Source organism: Hippoglossus stenolepis, chromosome 13, assembly GCF_022539355.2.
Source record: "Hippoglossus stenolepis isolate QCI-W04-F060 chromosome 13, HSTE1.2, whole genome shotgun sequence".
Lineage (NCBI taxonomy): Eukaryota > Metazoa > Chordata > Actinopteri > Pleuronectiformes > Pleuronectidae > Hippoglossus > Hippoglossus stenolepis.
The window spans coordinates 1,659,840-1,676,222 of record NC_061495.1 but is presented as its reverse complement, the minus strand read 5'-3'; the positions used below and the strand labels follow the sequence as shown (position 1 = coordinate 1,676,222).

Sequence of the window (16,383 nt, the reverse complement as noted above, 5' to 3'; positions counted from 1 at the left end):
CACACACAGCTGGAGACAGGACAGGTCTGTGTGTGGTAACAGGGACACACACACACACTAATACACGTGTTCAGCTACTTTACCTGATTCAAAATACACGAGTTTTATGTTTTAAATCCAAACACAACGAGCTGAATTATGTCTGATGGGAATTAAACTTAATTGTAACTGGGAATAAGAACAATACGTTGACTGAGCTTGTAGGTGAAAGGTCAAACCCAGGATGTGTCAAGTCACCTCGTCCAGTCAGCAACAGGTTAACTTACATGACATAATCATAATAACATAACACTTATTAACTACTTGTTTTCCAAGAATATGTTTCTATGTTTCTACTTTCTGGTAAAAGCTGCAATTATTAACTTTATTAATGGTGAATGAATCACTTCCCTGAAGCTTCATGTCAGTTATAAAAGATTAATAAGACCAAGTGATTTTAACTCTTAATTCTATTAATTATACTAATAAACTGGTTGGGTTGTAAAAAAAAAAAAAGAAGCATCAAAATACATTTATAAATCATATATTTTATAATTATAATGCTTAATAACATTTGACACTGTATAATTCTTTTGAAGAAAAATAAAATGTGTAGACATTTCTTGGTTGTTCAAAGGTAATTTTACGTGTGAGAAATTTAAAGTATTGATAACTGACTGCACACATTTCTAGGATTCATCTGTGAAAAGGTTTCTATAATTTTTCTACATGAATAATTAGTAATTCAGTAAATCTTTTGGTGACTGAGTCTAAAACCTAAGTCCCTTCCGGTTGCTGACTGGACTTTGTTTTGATATGTTCTTGTAATGAAGTGAAATCCAAACTTTGCTGATGATTTAAAACAGGCATTTACTTTCTGTAGTGTTATAACTTTGTTGTGTCAATAAGTTTCCCAAACAGTCTGTGAAACACACGTCACCTCTTCTTTCTGCAGGAGACACGGTCAAGATCGGAGAAATCTCCTACAAACTCAAAATACCTCGGAATCCAGAGCTTGTTCCTGTCAAACACAGTATGTTTATTATATTTAACTGTTTAAATATGTTTAAACTAAACATACTTCTGCATGAAATGAAAGGAAGGCTATGGTGACAGGTAAAACAAAGGTCACTAACACTTTGTTGGGCTTTGGTTTGCTAGTTTCAGACTCCCTACCTCAGACAGTGGTTCAGCACCTACGCTGGATCATGCAGAAAGACCTTCTGGGACAGGACGTGTTTCTCATTGGTCCCCCAGGACCCCTGAGACGATCCATAGCCATGCAATACCTCGTGAGTACACACGAAATACATATATATCTATTGTAACAGTTGAGCCTTTAACATCTGCAAGGGTTCCCTCTGCTGTGTGAAGCCAAGTTTTTACTTCTCGTTAACCAGGAATTGACCAAACGGGAGGTCGAGTACGTTGCTCTGTCCAGAGACACCACAGAGACGGACCTGAAGCAGAGGAGAGAGATCCGCTCAGGGACGGCCTTCTACATAGACCAGGTAACGTCTTCCTGTGCATTCATGAACTAACAAGCAGCTCCAGGTGAACCAGGGAGAGGGATTGGTCACAGCTGAGACTCGTTGGACAATCAACTCCCCCCCCCCCCTTGATTCGAAGGCAGGAGCTGAGCTGCTGGAGGGAGAACATCTCACAGCTCCTTGGAGATGGAGCTGAAGGCAGAGAAAGGCTTACAGATAAAACACACACAGCAATATATATTTATAATTAAAGAAGGAAACACTATATACATGCACAATCAGAGATAATATTACATGTGCAAGCATCCATTCACCAATAAGAACCAACAGAAGGATAAAAGTACATCGTGTGATGAATATGAAGAAGGAGGAGAAGAGTCTGAGGACGATGATGATGCTCGTCCCTGCTCTCAGATTGCGTTTCCTGTAAAAGTGGCTAAGTTTGTGCAGATGTTTCCCTGTGTCTGAGTTTGAGCAGTTTCCAAACCAGGCTGTGGTACAGTGAGTGAGACCCGTATAACCTCAGTGCCATTGATATGGGTGAAGCTGGGAGTGGTGGTGGACTTCAGTGGGGAGATCTTCTGTCTTCTTGGTGCTCCTAGTGAGGTTGTTAGAGGCTGTGGCTCAGCACACAGTCCTGCGTGCTGCCTGTGTTTAAGGTCGTCTGACGGACTGAGATCTGCTGCTCAGAAAGTCTCGAGTCCAAAGGCTGATGTTAAGTTGCTCTTCAGTTGTCATCCCTCTCTGGTGTCGACTTGTGACCTCTCCAGCCCCATGTCCCCTTCCTTCTGACCAGTAGATGTTGGAACAGGCTCTATCACCATTAATGTCTCTTCTCCGAGCCGAGAGTCAAAAATAGACTTAACCTGACTCCTCTCTGTTCTCAAAATTGGTGGAGTCAAATGAACGTGGGCACAAGAAGAGACGCAAGAAGAAGAAGTTTAGCAGAAAACAAATCTCATTTAATCTCATGACTCACATAAACATATTAGGTTCATTACAGCTCCAACTGAGAAGGTTGTGTTTCTAAATTTACATTTGTCAGTCGCTTTACACAGGCACGTACTAACATTATTTAATTTCTTCCTCCTTTAGATTATATAACATTAAGACACAAATTGTGATCTATGATACTTACACTGTAAATAACTGGTAAAATGGTTAAAAACAATAACTGACAGTCCTTTCTATTCTCTTCTTCTTTCAGTGTCAGTAACACATTACGAAACATCACAACTCGCCTTCCCGTCCCGTTCCGTTCCGTTCCGTGCCACGTTTTGATCGATCAAGCTTTATGCAAACGTACGCCCCCACGCTCTTGGAAGTCAAGTAACCATGGAGAACAGCTCCTCATTACCCAGCCTGGTTTCTGTGAGGAGAACTTTCTGTTCTCCCTTCATCTCCATTTGTTTCTCAGGGCTTTGGAAAAATGATTCAGAAGAAAAAACAAAACATAAATCCACGTTAGACCATTAAAACCTGTGACTGGGTTGCCAGGATCGAGTAGTGACAAATGGGGAGAAGCTGTGATAATTAACACTTGCTCAGTCATGTCATTATCTACAGCTAATTAGCTCACGGCTTCATTTGTGTAAAAAAAATACATCAGTTGCGTAACAGTTCAAAAAATCACCTCCATGGAAACAGGGGGAAGCTTTTTTTTGTTTTATTCTCAGAACATTTATTCTGAGACTTTACACGTGAACCTGATTTTCTGAGGCAGAAAAACTCACACGTTAATAAGACTTTGTTATTCTTTTATTCTTTTTTGAAATTTAGATTGAACCAGAGCTCAGTTACAGCAGAGTTGAAGGTGGTATGATATGAACATGTAAATGTACATGTATAGATTTCTCAGCAGATGCATGTATCTGAATGTATCTGCCTGTCAGCCGTCACTTCTCTGAGTGGTTTTATAATGTAAAAGAAATGAATGGGTCTATTTCAGTGTAGTACACAATGAAAACAAAAAACTGGAAATTGCTCACCTTAATATGAATTTTCAAAAAACTAAAAAGTATAAACGTGCGTCACTAAACTCACATTGACTGTTGTCAGTGCTCACTCTACATAAATTAGACCTGTGTTTATCGGACAGTGACAGCAGAGAGGTGACATGTACTAATGTTCAGACTTGAACTGCGGTCGTTGTGGTTCATGGTCGGGGTTCTAACCTCCGGGACACTCGGGTGCCACAATGAACCAAACATTACCTGACACCTTAAGAAGCTCACACATCTTTTGTAACAGCAGCGTGTGTTTTCACCTTTCGTTCGTTTTAATATTGTATTGAATCGTCGCAGCAGTTCAGCTTCCACCAGAGAGCTGTCCCATTGATCTAATAATCCAGCTCTGTCCTCAAAGTGGTTGTTCCACCTGAGACCAATCCCAACGCCAATTCACTGGAACCCGTGAGCAGCGATAACACACATCCATCATCAGTTGCCGTGTACCTGTCGTATATTTAAGCAGCAGTGATGTTGAAGATGATGATGAAGGAATCTCCGCGGACACCGTTCTTGCTTGTATAATAAGGTTTATTACACAGAAGTTACAGGTCTGGACGGGTACCGGCACACCCCGAGACGTTCTGCCAATTCAGAAGTCTGAGTCGCCGGTGTCGGACAAGCATTCATATAGGGAACTTGTTTACGCCCAAAACTTGAGATAAAATGACATCACACATAGGGGCATCTAATTCAAAACATGCTTCCTACTTGAAGATGGGAACCTCTCCATCTAACAGGTCAAAGAGCATTCTCAGAAGGAGAGAACAAACAAGTAACATATGGAATAATACTTAGGAAGTCTGAGAGTCCAGAAATCAGGCGCCGCTAGCTTTAAACCTGTCATTATGTTTTACACACGTGTCAAAATGATCCATGTTAGCTAAATACACCACATACCAAACAGAACTTGTGATTTAAATGGCCGTTACTGAACACGTTATGGATACACAAATATTCATGGCCTTAAGTCTGTGGAGCTGCCTCGACACAGTCAAGACACGTCCTCCGTTTCCTGCGACGAGGAACGCCAGCCAACCGCTCGAAGTCAACGAGGCTCGGCCACCTCCCACCCGCTCATCAAAAGGAAAACAGGTGTCGTCTGTTTCCATGGCAACAGCTCACGAATAGATCCGACATTATCGATTGCACTAATAGGTGTGAAGAGATTGCGTGTTCCTCGTCTTCTTCCTCAAATCCTCGTGGAACATTGTGCCATCGAATGAAATGTGGGCAGAGTGTGTGTGTTTGTGTGTGTGTGTGTGTGTGTGTGTCTGTGTGTGTGTGTGTGTTGGCTCACTAGATGGAGTTGATTTTTGTCCCGTGGGTGCGATTAGTTCAGTACATGTACGCATCACAGTCTCCGACACCTATTTCGTGTGAAGAGCTGAAAACGTGTGCAAATAAGGAAGATTTCCTCTTGAAGAATGTTTTCATATGACAGGAGGTGTGTGTGTCTGTGTGTGTCTGTGTGTGTGTGTGTGTTTGTGGTTGTGTTTTAACTAGAACATCCAAGTATTCCTCTGGGCCCTGCGCTGATTTGCAGCCCTATATTCAGACTTTTTGTGGTTCCCTGTGCTCACTCTCTTCCTCCGCTCCCTCCTCTCCCTCTTTAGTTCTCTCCCCTCGCCCTCGCACCACCCCCCCACATGAAGGATGCAGTCACATGGATGTAATCGCATGCATGTCGTATTTTTGACATCTCCAGTAGTCACCTCTCTCCAGTTAGCAGGCTCTTATGTAACACAGCTTACCTCAAACCCTGCTGCTCATAAGTCTGTTGTACAGTAATAAAAAACTGTGTAAACCAATAGCGTGCCTCTGCAGCGAGTTCGTTCAAAGCCTCCGTGCTGACGACGGTAACAGTGGCGGCCTGAGGCTTTTTGTTTTCATGTTGCAAGTCTCATGAACACTTTATCTCAGGAACCCTTCGAGGGTTTAATTAAGGATAAACTGGTTAAGTGATGACGTTTAATACCCAAAAGGTTAAAGTTTATCTTCACTGTGACATCGTAATATTCAGAAATGTTTTTTTTCTGGCCATTGCTTGGTGGAGGAGTGCAACTGCGAGATGGTATTTCTGGTTTAAACTAAATTAACCAGATTCACTAATAACCTGCATTCAAATAAATGTCAAAAGCTGCATTTTAAAATAACTGTTATTACTTAAAGTGTAAAAACTGGAGTGGAAAGAAAAACTGGACAATGAAAGAATGTGACTTAACACAAAATGTGTTGAGCAGGAACAATTTGTTGTAAAAACAGGAAGCAAGTGTATGGACTCACAAAGACCCGGCTGCAGATGCATTTTGACCGGTGCTCAGAGCGCTTGCATTATCCTACGATAATAAAACGTTATATATCAAGAATTATGTTCATTTATCTTCTATCCATCCACTTCTCTGTAACATCCGTTGCTAAGTGGTTGCTTAATGCTTGTTAGTGTGTGATGGGAAGGTTTGTTTTCCCTCAGCACAGTTAGTGTCAGGCGGAACACAAAGCCCGTCTGTGCTTCCCCGTCTCTCTCGCCACCCTGCGTCACTTACATTTCTAACAATTATCTGATTACAGCGTTGGTGCCCAAAATGGATCCAGAGTTAAATTTAGAGCATCTGGTCCCCACTATAGTTTTATGGCTCTGCTTCCCACACAACCTGCCACGTATTTACATGTTAACCTAATTACATGGCCACTCGCGCTGCGGTCCACCCAGACAGCTAAAGTTTCCTGCCTCTTGACGTCAGATGTGCTTTTTGATTTCTGCAGAAATGTGCGTCCACACACACACACACACACACACACACACACACACACACACACACACACACACACACACACACACACACACACACACACACACACAGACACACACAGACACATGCTTAACCAAGCTCAAGTAAGTTTGATCCCTAATTTTGGGAGTAGAAATAGGCCTTCCTAAAACAGCTGAGACAGTTTTGAAGCCTGGTTTGGAGGAGCACAATAAGCTGAGGACATCCTCAGGAAAGGCTTTATGGAAAGCTCATTTTGTTATTATAGCACGAGGAGCTAGATATATAAATGGTTTTAGCTTTGACAACATTCACACGGGGTCAGACGCTGTGTTGGACAATAGAGGAGCAGATTTGACCTGAGCTTGAACTGATTGCAGTGATTAAGAGTTAAGCCTTCAAATTAAACCTTTCCTGATATACCAGCAGCACCCCCGCAAAAAAGTTCACTGATTGCTCTCAACTTTTAATATTTGTTTTCCCCCAGTGTGCTGTGAGGGCGGCAACACAAGGCCGAGTCCTGGTCCTGGAGGGGCTGGAGAAGGCCGAGAGGAATGTCCTGCCCGTCCTCAACAACCTGCTGGAGAACCGAGAGATGCAGCTGGAGGACGGACGCTTCCTGATGTCGGCCGAGCGTTACGACAAGCTGCTGCAGGTCAGTGCAGCACGCTCGCTAACATGATGAAATCCTTCCCCCTGCTAATTGCACACACTCCTACCTCCTCTCGATCACGGCTGTTCTTTACGGAGCTGTGTCTGCCTGGATCTTCACACCGGAGCGGTGAAGCTTCGCACTTCTTCTACACTGCTGTTGTTGTGTTCCCTCTACCTATAAATACTTTCTCACACTCAGTCATGTACCTACAGTAGAATGAAGGGTTGGAGTTTTGTTCGTTGATGTATTGCAGGAGCACACCAAAGAGGAGCTGGACAGCTGGAAGATCGTCCGTGTGAGTGAGGACTTTCGGGTCATCGCTCTTGGTCTCCCTGTTCCCAAGTACAAGGGCAACCCGCTGGATCCCCCTCTCCGCTCTCGCTTCCAGGCCAGAGACATCTATCACCTACCGTTCAAAGTCAGTCCTGGAATTTACAGATTACTTAACACCAACAAAATGTGTTAAACATGGGGGATTTGGCAGAAGGCGACACAGTGTTACTTGTTACTGAGTCATCCACATAACACACTGTAAATAAACTTCCTTGGAACTACTTTCTGTCAAACACTGACTTGATTTATATTTTCAAGTTTCAGGAAACTTGACATAATACTGGTTCAGCAAAATACTGATGAATCTTCTCTTGAATGTAATGTTCCAGTGTCTGTAATGAGTTAAAAATTAAGATTTCACATTTTATGTTGCTCTCTTTATTTCCAATTTGTTGCCACATCTATTTTGGGGATTTCAAATTTTCCCAACATGTTTTTCAACTCAGTTGCACAAGTGTTCCTTGAAATGTCTCAAGTGTATGACCCTGCAGCTGTTGCCTCTGGATATTATTGTCTCTTCAGGACCAGTTGGAGCTGTTATATACAGTGGGACCAAACATTTCTGCAGAAAGGTAAATTCAAAGTTCTATTAGTGAAGCTAAAAGCTTTTTAAGGGGCTTTTTGGACAAGTGTGAGTGTTCATGTGACACTTAATGTGCAGCACTTGGTTCCTTCCTGTGTCAGGGTCTCCCAGCTGCTCTCCCTCGCCACTACGCTGTGCTCCCAGGAATCCTCCGACCTGGGCCTCCCCGACTTCCCTGTGGACAACCTGCTCCCTGCCCTCCACGTGCTGGTGAGAACCCAGACAGGAGTATCCCTCTCTCAGGAACAATAAAGAAGAGAGGGCAATTAAAAAAGAAAAAATACTCTTGCTCCTACCTTCTGGTCAATTAATATGAGTGTCTAATGTTTTTCTTTTGCAGAACGCCTTCCCTATGTTGTCCTCCCAGCAGTTAGTCCAGAGACTTTACCCCTACACCAGTATTCTGGGAAAGGATGGCCGCACCGCTGTAGAGGACGTTCTCGGCGTAAGTCGAGATGTCAACCACCAGTAAAAATGTCGCCGTCTGGATGTGAAGTCAATGAGATCAACTTTTCACATGCATGTGTTCTGTGGGATTGTTTTGCAGCGATTTGAGCTGCTGGACGGTCGCCGTGTGCCAGCGCCTGGTGCTATCGTGAGTGTGTCAGCGGCGAGGGAGACTGAGGGCCGCGCTGATGTCACGTTACGCGTCAAGGACAAAGACGTCACGTTTCAGGTAACGGTCGACAGGCTGACTGCAGTAAAACTAAAGCCCCAACGAGTACCTCTGCAAGGAGTCACAGTGAAAACTGCACTGGTTGTTGGAGGATTAGAATCTGTGGTAATTCTAGAAACTCGTGCAAAAAAAAAGAAACATCTTCACCAATTTGACACCAATCAGACACACAAAGTTTTCTCTGCTCTATTCATCAAAAAGTCCTGTCTCTGACCAGACGAGGTCAGTGAGTCACACGTGTCCCGGAGATGTCTGTTGTCTCATGGCCTCACAGACACGTCTTCTGTCCGTCGTTCTGCAGGTTCCAGCCGGGACCAAAGAGCCACGTCCACCAAACAGCAGCCCCAACTTCATCAGTACGCCGAGCCACTCCCAGCTGCTGTCTGAGATGATGCAGTCCCACATGGTGAAGGACATATGTCTGATAGGAGCCAAGGTACCGGACACACGATGCTCAGGGACCAGCTCACACATGATGAATGTGATCGCTGGTTTTAATAACAATCATTTTTGTATTTTCCAGGGTTGTGGCAAGTCAGTGCTGGCCAGAGAGTTTGCTGAGATACTGGGATACAGCATGGAACCAGTCATGCTCTACCAGGTGAGCAAGCATCACTAATATTTGTCTTTCAAAGATTAAAATTGTTTGATTTTTAAAGTCTGGATCCATCTGAGTTTATTTACTGTGAAAATACCACCGAGCAAGTGATGCAACAGTTTGTAAATACCAGTCACAGCGTTCCTTTATGTGAAAGTAGCCAAATAATTAACTAAAGTCTCCATCTATCATCTGTACAGATTATGATTTGTGTTATAAGAAAATAAGGGATCATCGTTTTCAATTACTTATAACAACATTAGTTCATAATGTCTTTTTATTTACATGCATCCATGTGGAAAGTAAACGTAGAAACTGTGACACTCTGGTAATAAATATGTTTGTGGGATATATGTTTATTTTGTCATACACATTTTTATGACCTGTGATGTCACAAAGCAGATTTCAACCAATGGGGAGAGAGGAGGGGCACGGATATTGCACACAGCGGGACAGGGGTATTTTTATGAAAGGAGACCTTCTGAAAATAGAAACCATTTCATGAGAAGAAAATCAGATTCTGTTTCTGCAGAATTTTCTCTTGTCACACTTCAAACACCTCAGTTGATCAGATGGTTGAATCCCCTCATTATCATTATAAAGATACTAATCAGATTTACACAGTGAATTAATATGCATTGAAATCACTTGTACTAATTGAAGATTCAGTGATAAATCCAAAGGCCGAATGAGAAACACAATCGAAGATATATATTTATATTTATGTATATACATATATATTTGTGTGTGTGTGTGTGTGTGTGTGTGTGTGTGTGTGTGTGTGTGTGTGTGTGTGTGTGTGTGTGTGTGTGTGTGTGTGTGTGTGTGTGTGTGTGTGTGTCAGACTGCTTCTGTGGAATGTAGTCAGCCGGGTGACGACCCTGCAGGAAGTGGCTGTGCTGCGGCTTTATGTATTAATGCATCATGCTGCAGCTTTTTTTAGCCGGCTGAGGTCAGGGGTCACCTGTGTTACGGGAATTGTGGAATCCTTCGTCAGGCCTTTCGTCATGTCAGCGCTGACAATACCAATTTTGGAAAAGGAAGTGGCATTCGGAGCAAAGGACAGGAACGTCAATATTGAATCGTAATCATCTGTAAAAGTGAGATTTATTTCAAACTGGCTAACCTAGAAACCTAAGAGATAAAGACGTATCCTGAACTATGCTATGATTGGATTAGGGTAAAGAATGCAAAGCAAAATACTTGAGTAAATGTATTTAGTATCTTTCCACCGATGTGATAATCACATTAAGGAGGTAGAAAATAGCGGCTGTTACATAACTGGCCAAAGGAGGCCACGGTGGAGAGCGTGGCTTCTACAACAAGAGGCGTCAAACCTCCCAAACAAGTCTGTCCCTGTAGGACGAGGGGCGTCTCCGCCACTTCTGGTCTGTTTAAACAACCAGCGGAGAAATATCACCAGATTAATTCATAAGTCAATTTAATAAGAGGATCTAACTCTTCAGTGACCTGCTGGGTTTGAGTGACAGAAGAGGAGCTGCAGTGATCACAGGTTACACAAAGTATGGTGCATCACTCATACCATCATCATCATCATCATCATCCTCATGATTGTGCAAAATGTAAAACACAGAGCTTGTTTCCGACTTGATATAAAATGTCCTCTTTCCGTGGAGCAGCTCCCGGTTTAGTCAGTGCCTGGAACAAATTGTGTAACGCCGCATGTCCTCCCGCCTCCACCCTCCGTCTCTGCCATGACACGCTGGCGTGATAGCGAGTATGACAGTCTTGCTGCGCAGACGTTTCACCCCCTAACAGAAATGTGCCATTAACTGTTATCTGTAACGCCGAGATATCGAGTCTAGCAGCGGGGCCAGATCATTGTGGGGGTGCAGTTAGAGGAGAAATCTAGTGTGATATTAAACAAACTGCTGCACAGAACATCTCCTGATCTCAGTCCCTGCACCTCCCTCTACTTTGTCCCTTGATTTCCTTCCACTCTGGCTTCATGTTCACTTGCACTGACCCCGACCCTCATCTCCTCCCTCCTCGCTCCTCTTTCCCTTCCAGGACATGACAGCCCGGGACCTCCTCCAGCAGAGGTGCACCCTCCCGAACGGGGACACAGCGTGGAGGCCGTCTCCGCTGGTCACGGCTGCCATCGAGGGCAAGCTGCTGCTTCTGGACGGAATTCACAGGGTTAACCTGGGAACCCTGGCTGTGCTGTCGAGGTACTTCAGTCTGATACAAATATTGTTTCCATGATTTACTTGCTGTTATTTGTAGACACACACACACATATGCACACTTGTCAGCTCATTCCTCTGTGCTTTGTGTCTCAGGTTGCTACACGACAGGGAGCTGGATCTGTATGATGGGACCAGGCTGCTGAGGTGGGACAGATACCAGACACTAAAGGAACAGCTGCAGCTCAGCGACGAGCAGCTGCAAGAGAGGTATACACACAGAGACACACACAACTCAGGACACTGATGATTGTGGGTTATGAGCAGGGAAAGGTATTTTTCAGTAGCATTTTGCGTCAAACATTGGGAACATGACTTTATGATAAACCCATTCAGCGTTAGCTCCGTCACAGCAAGACGGACATGGAGAGGAGGAGGGCAGAGAATAAAGTATATTCAGATTTGTGATGATCGAATCTTATGGCTCCGTGTCCCCAGTGGATAAACTGCTTACAGGTGTGGAGAGAGATTGATGAATACAAGCAGAAGAAAAGAGTTAAATAATTGAAGAGTAGGTAGTGTGTGTTTGTTTGTGTGTGTGCGTTTGTTTGTGTGTTTGTACATGCACATTCGTTTTGTGTATAAAAACCCACCTAAGCTGGCAGGAAGGATGTTTGTGGTGGGACGTCTGGGCTGAAGTGAACCCACTTCCTCTTCCTCCGCTCCTGTGGCTGAGACTCAATGTGTGCGTGCGTGCATGAGTGTGTGTCTGTGTATGTGTCTGTGTGTGTGTCCACCAGGATTTAATTATGCATTACAATGCAGGTTTCAGTTTTTTTAACCATGCTGTTTATCAGGAACACCGAGCTAATGGTGGTTAGTTTCCTCCATTTGCTCTCAAACAGCCTCAGGTCTTCACGTCATGGATTCAGCAAAATCAAATTCTGCTGCATGTTGCTGTAACTGCATCACGTCACTGCAGATTTGTCAGCTGCCCACTAATGCTTCCACATCTTCCACATCCTAAACTTGTTCTACTGGACTGGGGGAAGCCCTGGAAGTAAAAATAAATTTTCTTGATTATTGATGTTATTTGCTCCTTGAAGCCACAAGTTCCTGTCGATGTGATGTGAGTTTTATTTGCGATGTGAAGAAGAATAACCTGAAATCCTCACGTGATGAGCGATGGCTGTGATTGGTGGAGCTCGCATGTTACCATGGAAATGTTGTCCACAACTGCAAAAATGATACCAGCTGTGATAAGATCATTCTGTGTGACATTACGTTCACCACAGAGCGACCATGACTGCGCTTTCTAACATGAGACCGTTTTTTTCTTGAGTTAACAAGGTTAAATTTAAGAAGAAGCATGAAGTCAATCATTTGCAATGGTTTATGGGATGCGTAGTTCCTTCCAACTTAAAATATTATGTACCCAGTCTTGTACCTTTGCCTTTTTTTCCATTTGTCTTGCTCTGAATCAAATGTTTTACGCTCACGGTTCTTCTTGGAGCTGGTCGGCCTGTTTTTATAAGAATCTTCAGAAAAATCAATGGAGAAAAGAAATGGGACATTTACTTCATGCAGTTGACTGTGAACTGTCCAGTGATGGTGAGTCTGTGTCCCTGCAGCCACCTGATGTGGTTCTGTTAACCGTCCATCTCAGGGTTGTTCAGTCTCAGTCTGACCTCTGACCTCTCTCATCATCGTGGTGTCTCCATCCTCAGAACTGCTGCTCACTCTTTCTGCAGATGCACAGATTCTGCAGCTCCAAAACATTTCTACCTCATCATGCTTCAAAGACCGATGCAGCCTTGGGCAGCGGATCCAAACATTATGGATCGTGTGTCCATGTTTTAATGATAGTTAATGTTTCCCATAGCAACAAATAGAAACCACATGGTGGAGCGGCCTGACGTCAGAGTGGCAGCGGGATTGTTTCTGTTTACCAACCGGATTTGAATTAGAGTTGGCAGCCTCGTTCAACTTTGATGTTTAAATTAAATTTAAGCGGCTGGTTACATGATGGGACCGAACAGAGGGAACAAGAGAGACCAGCAGAATCCAAACTGGTGAGATACAGGGTACGGTTAGGCTCTAATAACAACGGCCTCTGATATCTACATGTATGAAACATGTAATGATGCTGGTTAGCGCCGGTTTTTCACCACATTAGAGTAAATTTGTCCTGTCGCTGTGTGGGCGTCTGTGTGGGGGGGGGGGATTGAAACGGACTTTGCTGTCCTCTCGAATCAAAGAATCACTCAGACAGCTGTCAAAAGTCCTGCTCCTGTCCCTGACATAGATTGGATGGGACACACACACACACACACACACACACACACACACACACACACACACACACACACACACACACACACACACACACACACACTCACATATCACACAACCGTGACAAACACCATGTGCACCTGCACTCCACATCTACTTGAACACGGCGGAGCAGATGTTCATCCACTGCTAATGTTGAACTGTGTGTGTGTGTGTCTGTCTGTGTGTCTGTCTGTGTGTGTGTCTTCTCAGGTCCATCTTGCCCGTCCACCCGTCGTTCAGGGTGCTGGCCCTGGCGGAGCCCCCCGTCGTAGGGGCCACTGGAGGCAGCGGCGGAGCTCAGCAGTGGTTGGGCCCGGAGCTGCTCACCATGTTCCTCTACCACAGTGTCACCCCGCTGGCCAAAGCAGAGGAGATGGGCCTCATACAGGGACTGGTAAGACACACACACACACACACACACACACACACACACACACACACACACACACACACACACACGCACACACGCACACCTGCACACACCTGCACACACCTGCACAAACACACCACAACTGTCCGACAGCCGGTTTCCCACTAGTCACCACTTTTCTGACCAGTAAGTGCTCATCAAATTATACATTTTGAACTATCCAGTATGATTGAACTGACATTGCTGTAATAAAGTTTCCAGAAACTAATGGAATTAGACAGAGTGCACACAGGCCCCTCATGGAACCACAGTTAAATTCACTAGATCTGGACTTTTTATCTGACAAAGGCCAAGGAACATATATTAACTTGTGGTGTGGATTAGATCGAGGGGGCAGATCTGAGTGTTTTTCTCCATTTTTTTGAATTTCTCTAGAAATCATTCTGGAGTCTTGATGAATAAATCAGGACTGATATTTCCAGGTGTGTTTGTTTGTGTATGAGGGAGATATGAGCTCTGCTGAGTTTTCATTCATGTTTACATTCATGTTTATTTACTGTCTCTTTTTGCTGCTCAACCTCTGGTATGAGCGGAGCAACATTTACAGCAAAAGACAAACTAAAATACAACTATCAAATGATTCAGTTGGAAAGAAAAGGAAAAATAATCAATCCAATGTTATTCGTTCAGCCAGTTGTCACAAATCCGATCAGATGAATATATTTGCTGTTTAATTCCACCTCAGTTCATCTTCATCACATCCTCTTCATCAGTCTTTTCCTTTCATCTGTCAGACGCCTAATGTTCCAGCGGAGGCAGCCGAGCAGCTACTGCACCTCACACACAGCCTGCGCAACACCAACGATCCCACAGTGAGTGTGTCTGTGTGTGTGTGTGTGTCCTACCAGTTTGTTTATGTGTGTGAGCGTGTGATCTAAGTAATTTATTTGTGTGTGTGTGTCTCCAGGCGCAGTCTCTGGCCTCTTCTCTCTCCACCAGACAGCTGCTGAGGATCTGTCGTCGTCTCTCTCAGTACCCGGAGGAGAGCATCGCTCACGCAGTCAATAAGGCTTGTCTCTCCAGGTACACACACACACACACACACACACACACACACACACACACACACACACACACACACACACACACACACACACACACACACACACACACACACACACACACACACACACACACACACACACACACACACACACACGTTACTATGTGTTAATGTGGTTTTGGATTCATTGTGAAAGTGCCATATAAACAATATGCTCAGTGATTGTGAACACTAGTGATTAATATGTGTTGTGTGTGTGTTTGTGTGTGTGTTGTGTGTGTGTTTGTGTGTGTGTGTGTGTGTAGGTTCCTGCCCAGCTTGGCCCGAGCCTCTCTTGAAAAGAGCCTCACCAACTGCTCCATACAGGACAAACCAGATCCTGCTGAACAAACTCAGGATTACAGCTGTGAGTTCCACTCACCTATAAAATAAAATCATCCATTCGATGTTTCTAGATATATTTCATAGATAAATATGAGTTTCTCCTGGTTAAACCTGAGACCTTTAAGGTCGACTACCAAGTGGATCAGTGTCATGAGTCAATATGTTTCCTGAATTAGATTTTTGAGAAGCAGCTTCAGTTTCTCCAGAGGAGGAGAGATGTTCTCCTAATTCTCATCCAGTAAAACTCACTCCTCACGCCTGACCCCCCCCCCCCGTGTCTCCAGGTGTGGTAAAGGATGGTGTGTTGACTATTGGCAACGTGTCCGCTCCCATCTACAAACCCAGTGAGAAAATGAAGGTTCCAGATGTTCTCTTTTATGACAATCCGCAGGTAATTACACATCCACTCACACTAATACTTTATATACTGGACGTGATCACATACATGTCAGTCTGAACCACATCTGTAGCTGCAAGAAAACAGTTCACTCAGCTGATTCTTATGAGTCTGTAACTGTAAAAGAACATTTCCAGGACATGACCCACACATGAGGGCAAAGCGCTGGATTAGAAACAATAAAGAATAATCCAATGACCAGTGTGTGTGTTCATCACTACACAACATTCACATCCAGTAAGATCACACACCACTGAAGAGCCCCGTCCGATCCCCTTCAGCTTCAATCATCTTTTTTTCCTGTTATTATTAATATCACTCTGTCCCCTTTGCAGTGTTCGACTTTATTTCATTATGAAGGATTCTGCTTTTAGTTCTGGTATTAACTATATTTCCCAAGGTCACGCTCTTGTTGTTGTTGCTGCCTCAGATACACTTGAGCCTCAGATCTCGGTCAAATCTGTCCCAGGTCCCCCAACTGACCCGGGTTGGATTGGATAAGGAAGCAGTGTGACTTTAATTCAGCGCCGCATTCATGTCCAGCAGGAAAACGCTTGGTGGTGGTTAACTTATCCAAAAATAGGAAGGAAAGTACAG

At 44.0% G+C, this 16,383-nt stretch overlaps 1 protein-coding gene across 2 annotated transcripts in view; it reads left to right on the top strand.

Moving 5' to 3' along the window:
* vwa8 (von Willebrand factor A domain containing 8) overlaps window positions 1–16,383 on the top strand; it is a 70,261-nt gene that overhangs the window by 380 nt on the left and 53,498 nt on the right. For both annotated transcript variants that reach the window (XM_047342506.1, XM_047342507.1), the window contains exons 2-19: window positions 935–1,012; window positions 1,141–1,271; window positions 1,380–1,490; window positions 6,734–6,901; window positions 7,155–7,319; window positions 7,757–7,806; window positions 7,919–8,027; window positions 8,158–8,262; window positions 8,365–8,493; window positions 8,795–8,929; window positions 9,017–9,094; window positions 11,123–11,283; window positions 11,395–11,508; window positions 13,783–13,966; window positions 14,737–14,814; window positions 14,910–15,025; window positions 15,311–15,411; window positions 15,674–15,780. In XM_047342506.1, the coding sequence (XP_047198462.1) occupies window positions 935–1,012; window positions 1,141–1,271; window positions 1,380–1,490; window positions 6,734–6,901; window positions 7,155–7,319; window positions 7,757–7,806; window positions 7,919–8,027; window positions 8,158–8,262; window positions 8,365–8,493; window positions 8,795–8,929; window positions 9,017–9,094; window positions 11,123–11,283; window positions 11,395–11,508; window positions 13,783–13,966; window positions 14,737–14,814; window positions 14,910–15,025; window positions 15,311–15,411; window positions 15,674–15,780 (2,120 nt within the window). The remainder of the gene's footprint in view (window positions 1–934; window positions 1,013–1,140; window positions 1,272–1,379; window positions 1,491–6,733; window positions 6,902–7,154; window positions 7,320–7,756; window positions 7,807–7,918; window positions 8,028–8,157; window positions 8,263–8,364; window positions 8,494–8,794; window positions 8,930–9,016; window positions 9,095–11,122; window positions 11,284–11,394; window positions 11,509–13,782; window positions 13,967–14,736; window positions 14,815–14,909; window positions 15,026–15,310; window positions 15,412–15,673; window positions 15,781–16,383) is intronic.